General features: G+C 34.5%; 1 protein-coding gene across 1 annotated transcript in view; it reads left to right on the top strand.

Moving 5' to 3' along the window:
• Positions 1-12,058, top strand: part of ADGRG2 (adhesion G protein-coupled receptor G2) — a 44,749-nt gene that overhangs the window by 14,768 nt on the left and 17,923 nt on the right. Inside the window, exons 3-12 of the mRNA XM_010176805.1 lie at positions 667-708; positions 1,649-1,657; positions 2,017-2,040; positions 3,923-3,955; positions 5,068-5,109; positions 7,046-7,093; positions 8,314-8,381; positions 9,944-10,017; positions 11,025-11,064; positions 11,187-11,221. Of these exons, the coding sequence (XP_010175107.1) occupies positions 667-708; positions 1,649-1,657; positions 2,017-2,040; positions 3,923-3,955; positions 5,068-5,109; positions 7,046-7,093; positions 8,314-8,381; positions 9,944-10,017; positions 11,025-11,064; positions 11,187-11,221 (415 nt within the window). The remainder of the gene's footprint in view (positions 1-666; positions 709-1,648; positions 1,658-2,016; positions 2,041-3,922; positions 3,956-5,067; positions 5,110-7,045; positions 7,094-8,313; positions 8,382-9,943; positions 10,018-11,024; positions 11,065-11,186; positions 11,222-12,058) is intronic.

Here is a 12,058-nt window from a genome sequence, read left to right as displayed (position 1 = left end):
TCATCTCTGGCAGTCTGATCTGTCTGCTCATTGTTTAGATGTTCTTTGGTGGTGCAACTCTTGGGCATGTGAGTGTCTACATGATGTATATACATCATGATGTAGATGTATTCTTAGAGTACATATCGTGTTATTTGTACATACGTAAGGAATAAAGCATCCCTGTCTTACCCAACTCTCCTGCCCCAGCTTTTTTTATTTAATTTCTCTGCTTGTCTTTGTATTAATAAAAATTCACTTCTACAATAATTCATCAGCGTTTCTTTTCCACATTTCACAAAAATAGCTGTCTGAAAGCACAGTTGTGTCTACCTGTTACATTTCTGATTGCTGCTATTCATCTACTTCATCTTTACTCAAGCAAATACGTTGAAAGGGTTTCTGAAGACATTGGCAATGGAAGGGCAGAGGGAAAGCTCAGAGCCTAATCTCTGTCTTCTATAAGTATAAAAGTGATAAACTGAGTAAAAATTAAGAATTCAACTTCCAGCTTTCAAAAAGACTTGACACACGTTTCTCAATGGCTGCAAAGCAGTTTTGCAAAGCAGCTTGGTTAAGGTGAGTAGCACTTCTAAAATGGTTGTGTTTTAAAAAATGTGTGTGTATATGCATGTGTAAAATTATATATAAAAACTTCTGCTTCTAAAAAATCTTCTTCCTTTGTAGTTGAAACTACTGCTACGTTGCCTGCCAGAACACAGATAACAGGTATATGAGGGTTCTGTGTAATTTGTTACCATTGTTCTTGTATTTTAGAAAGTGTGTAGGAAGATTGCTGCTGCCGTTACTTTTTAATTCATGAAGACAGTTAAGAATATGTAAATATTTTCAAAGGAAATCATCCTTATTTATTATTAGCATATTTCATGGTGCAAACAACATCAGTAATTTTCCAGAGAAAATGAAAATAAGGTCACTGAGATTACTCTGATTCTCCTTGCATTACAGAAATTATATTTACGTTTATTCTTTGAAAACAAGCTATTACTAGTTTTCAGTAAGGCAAGCAAAATAGTCTGAGCAAGGAATCGTGTGAGTGATAAGCATTTTGGAAACTCCTTTTTTACTGTGTTTAACCAAAGAAATGTGGTTTTCCACAGAGACTTTTGGTAACTCTGACTTAGCTCTTCTACAACAGTAGGAAATGGTATAATTAATGTATTGTAAATAGCATTATAGGATGACTTTTGAGTTTTGAGAGATGTTGAAATACTTCAAATATATTTTTTAAAGAGTTTCGTATTTGCAGCCAACTGTTCTTTAGATTATATTCCTGTGGTAACAGTGACTTGGCTTCTCCCTAGCACTGTCAAAAGCTGCTCACTGAATGAAAGGGCTAACTTTGAAGTTGCTGTGTGAACCAGATATCAAATTTCTTGATTTCTTTTTCATCAAAATACTGACTGTAGCAAGATCAAAGATTTAGCGACCAGTGCTATATAAATAGTTGGCTGGCTCCTATCAAGATCAGAGGCTCAAACTTGAAATGAAATAGCTTTTTGTAATGCTGCTTTTTGCAGGCTAGAAAAGAGAACAGGTATGTGTGAGATAAATTTTAAATGGAAAATCTAAGTGTTACTATACAAAGTCGGAGAGGGGTTCTTCATGCCCAACTACAGCCGTCCTGTTGTGTACACTTAAGATTAAGACACTCATGGTAGGCATGCGGCTTTCAGGTTAGCATAGCGCACATCTTGGGTCAGTGATTTTTGTTTACTTAATATTATACAGTGCCAACTGTCCAGTATTATTTGAAATCTTCTTCAACTGAATTCTATTTGAATTCATAAAAATTGAAATTTTTTTTAATCAGAGTTTGTTAGATCTTTTTTTGACAACCTGGAAGTGTGCTTCTGATAAGCAGGTGTTGCCCTCTTCTGGTGAATGCAGTAAACTTTTGATAATACAAGGAAAGGCTGCTTAGGATGGTTTCATATGTGTCTGAAACTTCATTATGGTCCTTTTTTTCTCCTCTTTTTTTTTTTCTGTCTGAAACAAAAGCTGAAAATTCAGGAGAATCAGCTGCAACAACTATTTCTGGTAAGAAAATCTTTTTTTTTTTACTGCAATGTTGTTATTTCCTGTTAGATAAATCTTCTGCTTTTATTTGAGGTAAAGCAGAAAGTTGTAATGTTAAATGAGTTTCAACATTTAATATTTTAATTGTTTATTTTTTAAAAGTAAATTAATTTCTTCATTCGACATTGTAATGAAATATCTCACTTTATAGGATCACATATATGGTTTGTGACAGTGATGCTTGGGGATGAAGTAGGTGCAAATTGCTTGATCAAGAGACTTTTGTCCAGTACCCTAAACAGTGAGCAGTTTGCAGAGATGTCAGAGGAGGAGTACTGTAGTGAGAGAGCTCCTTTACATCTCCTCCCACCCTCACAGATGTGCGTATGTTCTTTGGTGCAGTGTGGTATACTACAAACACGCACATACACACACACAAGACTCTTAATAACTTACGGGACCAGAGGTGATGAACATCATCTATGAAAGCCTTTTTTAAAAATGAAGAATGTAGACACATAGAAATAGCTGTGTGAAAGCCAGTTGCTTTCTTGATTAATGTATACTGACATATTGTGCTCTGGAGAAAAGTAATACAGACAAAAACACACATGCTTTTGTTCTTTTACGGATAAAATATTTCTCTGGGAATGGTTCATCTTTAACAACTGCAGCCAATTCAATAGTTGTTGTAGTTTATACCAAGCCAAATAATACAGATGAAGTCAGCACTTAGTTTTCACTCTGATTCCTCATATTTTGGCTCCTTGTTAGTTGCCTTAGAAAATCAGTTGTCTTCAGAACCAGAGATGCTTGGCTTTTGCTCTGAGTATGGAATTACTCACTTTTGGAAAGAGGGCACTTTTGAAAAGGCTCAAAATGGCTAGTCTAGTGGAAATAAATATATCAGAAAGAAAAGTTCAATTTCCATGTAATGACGTAGATTGCTTTTTTTTCTTGACACGCAACTATCTTTATGCAGAACCACCAACTTTTCTTTATTGTACTTAAGATATTGCTTCTAATAATGACAGTGACGCTTTTAGTAAAGAAGTTTCGAAGGCATAATGTTCTTCTGTTGTGAAGATGCTCTGGCCCATTTTAAAAAAGGCACTAAGTTGTCATATTGAAGCGATATAAAGTGGTCCTCTAACCACTTTGTATTCCTGCACTGACACCTAAAATATGCTTACTAAGCACATCCTTCTTCAGCAATCTTTACATTTTCTTCTATCGTATTAATGTAATTTTCTCTTTTTTTTTCTTTTGACTGAGTAGCTGAAAAAAAAAACAAACCTTGCACCCTCACTCCATTTTATTTATGTACAGTTACTGGCAAAAATAGCTTTTTGGGAGAGACAGTTTGCCAAACCCAGTGTGTCATCTCTCGTCATGTGTGTTGTAAGTTGATGCAGGCAGAGGTCCTCGTGGCTAAGCAGTTATTGCTGTTGGATATGTCAAATTCATCTGCATCTTCTAAAAGAATGAAACCAATAAAAAGAGCTTATCTGGAAGCACTTGATTATGGATTCAGATACTCAGGTTTTTGAAAGAATGTTCACATTATTTCAAAATTTATATTGAAATAATATGAACATTCCTAACAACCACTGCAGTTGTTCTTAAAATGGAACTTACATAATGAAAATTCAGTTCCTGTTCAAAGTTTTGCATGCTTGATCTTTTTTCTCCAAAATTCGTAGAAATAAAATATTAATACAGTTTCTACATCTTTTATCTTCTTTTTTTTTTCCAGAATCTTCTATTGTTACATTTATCACCTATCCTATTAATCCTTCAGGCAAGATTTTATTAATGTTTCTCTTATTTAGATTGTTAGATTTAGAATTTTTTAGATTTTTATTTTATTTTTATTGTTTTTATTGTTATTTTTCTTCTTCAGATACAACTTCAGAGGAGACTACACAAACTGCAGGTGAGAATTAGCATGAAGAGAGTAAGGTCTAAAGGGAGATGTTTGCTATATTCATAGAAGTTTGGTTTGTTTGTTTGTTTGTTTTAAATAACTGGGATTCATGTCGTCCAAATTATTTTCTTACATGATCTTAAAATCTGCATTTATCTCCAATCTGTATTTTACATCTGCAAGGTTAGGGTTTTGAAGTGCATTAAACTGACACTGAGCTGTTAAACTTTCTTTTTTATTCAAAATATTACATTGCTTACCAAGGCCCAAACTGGGCATATTTATTTTTAGCAAGTATGGATTTTTTTGGTGTATCTATAGATTGAATGTTTTCTATTCTTTCTGATATTATTTAAAGTATTTTGAAGAACTAAAATGTATATGCCATTCCTTTAAGTCATATGATATATGTTCTTGCAATGAGTTGCCAAATAGGATCAGTAAAGACTCAATCAGAACTTGCTACCCCTTTTTTTCCTGATGTTTGCATTTGAAAACAAGGAGTAGATTCATCCCATATCAATATGGATACCTACATGTTTGCATATGAGCTAGACATCCTGCATCTTGCTTCTCAAGCACTGGAACGGGCTGCCCAGGGTAGTGATGGAGTCACCATCCCTGATGGTATTTAAAAGATGTGTAGATGTCGATGTGATGCTTAGGGACGTGGTTTAGTGGTGGACTTGGCAGTGTTAGGTTTACAGTTGGACTTGATGATCCTAAAGGTCTTTTCCAACCTAAATTATTCTGATTCTGTTCTTCATAGTTGATGGAAAGACAAATTTTTAGAATATGATTCATCTTACGCTGAAGTGCCCATGTAGAACAGGTTAAATGAGAATCACACCTTAAAAACTTTATCCACTGAGTAATAGAGAGCCTAGAGTAACTGGCTCACATGGGAACATACACATTTGGTTGGATGGATCTCACACCAAATGCTGTTTTTTCATTTCCAGCGCTGAAAATAATGTAGTTCCCTTATAAATGGTGATGTGCTTACAATTCTATTGGGAAGATAGAGTCTAAAGTAGAAATTATTTTTGTGACGTATATTTCATAGGCTTTTGAAGTTAAAATGTGAAAACTTAATTTTTTTATTTTTTTTTTTTAAACAGAAGTTCTTAACATCACTGATTATTACTCCACCATAACACCAGGTAGGATTCACATTTCACCACTGATCTTCTTGTATGCTTCTCAAAGTTTAAGTGAGTGTGAGTTCACAAAGTCTGCTTCCAAATATTTTTAATAGGAGTTTTTTTCTTGATATTATAGTGTGTCATATTAGCAGTCTGTCTTACTTTACATCAATCTCTAGTCTGGTAGAAGGTCTAATTCTGCAATGCTTACCTATATGGCCACATATAGAAGAGTTTGGTTATTTTGTAAGTCAGAGCAGCAAGTTATCACAAAGATGGAAGAAACACAATCTCAGAGACCATGTTTACTTTAAAAAAAAAAAATCCTCATGCTTTTTAGTAGATTGAAGCAGACTGAATCCAGTCATGATGTTCTCGTGGCAGGTCCAGTCTATAGGAGTAGGCTGAATTTAATTTTTTTAATATCTGTGTAGGAGCCTGGTAGACCAATTAGAATGTATTTGCACTGAATTAGTGCAAGTTGTAGAAGAGCTGACTTGGAGCCGTGCTGGCCATTCTAATTTGACTGTGTGAATGTGACCTGCAGGAAGTTTACAGCTACGCTATCTGATGATATGGGGGCTGGAAGCACTAGTGATTTTTTTATCAGTCTTTTCTCCTCCACACTCCTTATCTATTTTGTGCATTTTGGTGGCACACATAGATGCTAAGCAAGACTAGGTGCTTTGTAAAGAAAAAGAGGCTGATGTTATTCTTTACTTTTGTGTCACTCTTAGGTTTTGTCTTGGATTTTTATAAGAGTTGTTGTTCTTTATGTAGTTAATAATTCTGACAAATTCAGTTATTTATGGACATTTTATTTCTTTAAGGATTTTTTTTTAAGTGCTGATACAATGCTCTTAATATTTCACTGAAAGCTGCCAACACAAAAGGGAAGGCATATTTATTTGAATCTAAATTGCTGCCTGAAAAAATATTTTTTTCCTGATAATTTTAATATTGTCACCAGCTCACAATCTGTACCCTCTGATAGCTGTTTGATGGTGATAAAATGGATGAAGCATCAACCTCTAACAAGCAAATGTTTGTACAGAGAAAGTAAAAAAAAAATAAATAAATCACATCTCATTTGGTACCAGCTAATGATAACAACAGAGAGAATAGCATTTGTTTTTCCATTAATGAAGGCTGATCTTTAGTCTTATACCAAAATATGGTGTTTATTTTGAACCATTTTGCTGTTCCTCAGCGTAATTGAGGAACCTGCTTAAGTAAGATAAGGAAAGTTGTGCTGCCACATTGTTTTTATGAACAACTGTAGGAGATCTGTCTTGAATGCAAATATCTTTCTGGTCCTTTATTTTGATTTTGTACAAGAGCCATCTCTTTACAGTACCCTTCCCTTAATTTGGGATCAGTGTTACTTCTTTGTGGTGTGGGTAGTATTAAAACTATGGGAGCAGCCAAAAGCTTGCTGTAACTAACTAAAGACATGTTCTGCTAGATGAGGGTCTGCATGTTTGTTATAATCATAGTTTGAATTCTATTAGGTACAACAGTTTTAGTTACATACTATCATAAGTAACTGTAGTAGGATCCTCAGAAGCAGATAATATGCTATCAGTGATTGAGTACTGTGATATTTGAAGAGCTTATTTATGAGATCTTGATTTCTGTTTTATTTGGATTTTTTTAAAAAATAGAGACCACTTCCATGTAGGTCTTTTGTGGGAACTGTTACAGAAAACTATTCAAAATTAATTAATCAAACCCAGCATGTCTCACTCTAAATACTAATTCTTGGAAAATGTCATTGGTAAGTGCCCTAAAGAAGTGAAGCCTGGACATTATGTGAAATATTTCTAAAAAGTAAAGACCTTTACATTTAAGACATTGAAATGATTGTAAATATGTATATTTGTCAGTACTGAGTTTAAATTAAACTTTTTTACTCACTAGATTTTTTTTTTTTCCTCCCCAAAAAAACCTACAGTAGGAGAAACCATTTTATGCAACGTAACACCTGTCTGTAATTTTTCAGGTTAGTGGTTTTCTTTTTTTATTATAAAAGCCATGTCCAACTTTTAGTTGCTATGTAAAAACTAGCTTTGTAATTAATTTTCTTGCAAATTTAGAGAGATTTTTATAAGTTCTAAAAAAATAATATAAAATGGGGGGTGGGTTCAAAGTAATGTTTAGTCTATTGTACTTTTTATCTTTGGTTTCTTATCAAAGGCTACACAGTTGCAGATAAGAATTACAAACCTGAGAAAACAAGAAACTAGTATGCTGTGGCAGATGTGAAATGTCTGTCGTATTAAGCCTAACTCTGTATCAGGAATAGAAGTTGAAATAGTGTTTATTATTGTAAAAGCCTGCATGTATTTTCAAAGCGTAATGTGACAGAACAGACAAGCAAAGGAAAATGGAAAGGGCAGTGACATTCCCTTCATGTGTGTTAACAAAAATGTAGTAAAATAAGATTTTGTTGATACATGTTGTTGCCTTCCAAAACACTTTGATAAATGGCTTCTGTGAGAAATACTTGGGAAAATGAAGTAGCTTCTGCCAAGTAGCCATATGCTGAGTACTTTATAGTAAGTAGTATAGTAAGTAAGAGTAAGTATCTGTGCCCCCTGCCTACCCCCATACAGTTTCCCTACTAGTTGACAGAGTAAACTACTACATGATTTGGTGATGTCATGTATGCATTCCTGTATGGATCTTTCTCTATAGCCTGCACTGAATGTGTGGCTATAGAGAAGTGTCATAGAAGTTCCTTTTTGTCTCCAAAATGGGCCTACCAACTCTCAAGAACTGTTGAGTGATGCTCTGAATTATGGTATCCTGAAAGTTCTTTAATCCCCAAGGGAAGAATTTTCAGAGTATCACTTTGCATTTACCTACACATTTTATTCTCATTGCGGGAGCTGGAGTTGTATTAATAGTAATGTGCAGTGCAGTTTTTCTATTTTGGGGAAACAAAAAAAAAAAAAAAGAAAAGAAATAGAAGGAAGAGACAACCAGCAAAAATAAATATACAGAAAATAAAGAAGATATTGGACTAGCGGAAACATTTGTGAAAACAGTAAGTGAAGAGTCAGAAGAACAATTACAAAAACAGTGAATGATCAGAAAAGCTAGTGTAAGTGTTCTTATTCCTTTCTATTGTAAAACAAGAAGTGAATTTTTAAATTCTCAGATAATCTTACGTCATGGTTTAGTGTTGATGTTCTTAACATTTTTACCTTTTGATTTTAGTGTTCTATGTGGGCAAGGTAAAGCTTCAGGCAAGTGAAGAAAGTAACACCTCGCTAAATGTAGAAATAGTAAGTGTTCTCTCTTTTAGAACTTTATTGTAAGGAAGGTTGAAATGAGTTTCTTTGCCTACACTTGAAATACTGATACACTGACATAATTCTTATGATGTTTTTTATAGTTTAATTTTATTTCAAATAGAGTTTGCAGTACATGTTAATATTTGCAGTGGATGGATCTACTCTCTCTCTTAAATTTTAGAATTCCAGCTAAGTAAACTTCATACAGTAAGGGACTGTATTCTCTATATAGCCACTGAAAGGAGGGGGAAGTCCTGGGAAGTCTGGAGAGAGAAACTCCCTAATTAAGAATCTGCATTTACTTATACAGGATCTTCCTTTGGAGATTAATTTAGGCACTTTAGAAAGTGAGCGTGGTTAGATGGCAGCAGTTTGGGCATAAATTAAATTGGATTGCATTCTGGGAATAATTCATGTTGAGACTCTCATAAATAGGATATCGTTCTATGCTTTTTGGCATGTGGTTAATCAGTTATTAATTTTGCAGTAGGCCTATGTGACATGAGTGTGTCCACTTATACAACACAACAGAGGTTTAAGAGAATTATATCATGCACAGCAAGGAACATATAGATTATTAGGTATGAAAATGAGAATGTTCAGTCGTTACAGATGCAAAACTGAAGAGAATAAAATAAAAAGGACATTAGGACATTATAAAGAACCTTTCCTCTGTATCTTTCTCCTACACATCCCTGTCTGTGCCCAGTCTGAGATTTCACATGCCAATCTCTGCAAGCATGAGAGTAGTCAGCAAAATCACTGCAGAGAGCTACTGCACAGGTGCGCATTGAGTTTGGGCAGGGGTAGGCCCCTGGCAAAAGCCAGCTCTCCGTTGTGTTGTGTTTCAGCAGTGATCGTGCCTACTTAAATGGTCTAGTGTATTAACGTTATGCCTCTTTTACTTTTTAGCAGAATATTTCTCATGTAATGTCAATACCATATATGTTACATGATGTTTTCATCACGGTGCTCGCTGCTTGCATGAAATGCAAAAGTAACTGGTAATGGTGGAAACCAGAACAGAAGAATGCAGATCAATAATGGGCCTTTAGATAAACCTTAGTGTATCCCCTGGCCCTAAGGCTAGATAATATCTATTTAGATCTTTCTTATCATGTCTTTCACCTCAGTTCTTGACAACCTACTCCCACAATTCTATGTTGTCTGTTACTTTGGTCTATTATGGCGCTTGTCCCATTGCTGCACTTACAGTTAGAAAGTTTGTTCAGTGTCTGGTCTAAGCTGTCTTTGTTGCAAACTAAGCCAAATTCCTATTTTTTCACCATGATATATGGTGAGGTCACTATCCTCTTGCCCATATCTTTCACAAATCAGATACAAATCAGATATTTGGTCTATACTAGATGAGCCAATTCCTTCCATAAGTTGTGACAACATGTCATGGTAAATATTTATTGAAGTGTATTCATGAGAAAATGTGATGCTTATCTTTGGAATTTTGGACTGTTAAAATGTATGAAATGAACATGTTTCTTTTAAGGCTATAAATTACTGGTTTTTCTTAGCCGTGGAATCTTTGTTTCTAACAGATTAATAACATAACCATCAGCAATCAAGTTACAAAATTAATTGCAATTCCAGCACCTACCCTACAAGAACTGAGGTAAGTAATTTTGAATAAGGATTGAAATCTTTGTTATATTTGAAAAAGATGAAGTGAGACCTTCCATGTGGTTAGCAGATTCTTCACTTTGCATTTTCCCTCCACTTCATAGTTTCAGGAGTGGTAAGCTGTTGTTCTTTAACTTCAAGTTCATATTGGTGAGAATAGCCCTAGCTTTGTTTTATGTACCTCTGGAGTTTGTTTTAAGAAATGGTACACTTGCTGATTTACTTTTAGGTCCTTCAGTTTCCTTGGGGCTCAACAAGGCCCAAGGGCCTTGTTATTTATATGCTGATGATCTTAATAACAGTAATAATAATCATCATCATAATACCTGAGGATATGAGCTGCGGATCGTTAAGAATGCCAGTCTGGCTGCTGCTTTTAATGAATAAATGGTTTTTATAATTTCAGGAATGCAATCCTTCTCATAAGAAATTACTAAAAGAACTTTCATAGCTGCATGTTTTTTAATACGTGTTCTTGGAGTCATAGCTATACTTTTATTTTGGTGTAGTTTCTTTTTTCACAGTCTTTATAAGGACAGGTTTGAATGAGTGAATATTTACTGCTATTCCCAAAACTTATCCCGAAAATCCAAAAGATGTATTTGGCCAACAGGTCTTGTTTGTAGAAGAAATCTCTATTTCTGTTTCTGTGGCTTTGAGTATAAATTTAGAATTCTGTTCTAAATGCTTGCTTGCCAGAGGCAACATTAAGATTTCTCTTTTGCTTTTACGTAAGTGGATTGATTTTAAAATATATGCTGACAAAGGTTTAAACTTCGTTTGTGGAGTGACTAATAAAATACCACTTCTTAAATGTTTAATCCTTTGAAAAGTGGTTTTATAATATTAAAACTGGCATGATTTTAAAAAGTCACTGATCAGCTGGAAAAAATGGGGTTGTTTTTCTCAGTAATCATTCGTTCTTTTCATTATATTATTGTAATTGTCTTTAGAAATGTAACTAGAAATCCTCCCTAATGGTATCTTTTTATTTTAAAGAATTTCAGAGTTCAACAAAACCTTGCAAGCAGTAAGTGAGGTAAGATTACTAATTGTTGTTACTGTTTGAAAAACTTTTTTCCAGCTTATTTCTGATAAATGTCATTATCTAGTATCAGTCCTGACAAAACATTTTTTCTCTATTTTCATTTGTCATTACAGTCCTCTGTTATGGAATGCAGCGCAGAAAACCAGAGGTTTGCTTTTAATTTTTCAAATGCCCATATATTGTCTTGTGATATATCAAGTATAAATGCCTGTGTAACAGAAGAAAAAACAAACTTACTAGGAAATTAAGTTTGAGAAACAGGCTGGAGAAATATATGTAGGCTGACAAATTCTAATCCTATTATTCTCCTAGCATTAGTGATTTTTTTTTTTCCCTAGATTTTTTTTTTTAACAAACTATTGCTTTTCATTAATGTTCTGGTGAAGCACAGACTTGCCTGCCATATTTCTTTTGCATCTTTGTATTAGCTGAGTCACGTAGCAACTTAACCACCAAGGCTATGGAATTTGGGAGCACCAAACTTCCAGAGCTTGTGAATACAATGCAATCTTCATGAGGGAATTGCTTCAGACATCCCAAGTTGCTGTTCTGCAGCTTAGGAAACCAGCCATTTTCAGGGTAGGGGAAGCCTGAGAGGGTAACCAGTTCAGAGTTTGGAAGCCAAGGGGTATCAGAATGGCAAGGCTGCTCCATAAAGGTGATCCTGGAAACCCTGACATGTAGATAAAGTCTGTAAATTTAATTGCTACTCACCACTAAATTGCTGGTCCTTTAAACTCATCAGCTTGGAAACACTATATTCTAAAACAAAATGTGGAACTTCATTTCCCCAGATACTTGAATTTGGGGGTTATCTTCCTGGGTTAGGATGAAAGAAAAGTCCAAAACAGTCAAATAGTAACAGACAAAGTCAGATCACACCTTCCTGTCATATACTGGCAGTAGTTAACCTGCTCTTTTAATTCTTGTTAGTTGAAAAGAAGCTTCACTTAATCTTTTATGTGTTGCCTTTTCATTCACCTGT

Source organism: Antrostomus carolinensis, unplaced genomic scaffold (genome assembly GCF_000700745.2).
Source record: "Antrostomus carolinensis isolate BGI_N321 unplaced genomic scaffold, ASM70074v2 scaffold12311, whole genome shotgun sequence".
Taxonomy (NCBI): Eukaryota; Metazoa; Chordata; class Aves; order Caprimulgiformes; family Caprimulgidae; genus Antrostomus; species Antrostomus carolinensis.
Note: the sequence above shows the minus strand (reverse complement) of the source record. Positions and strands in the feature narration are given on the sequence as shown.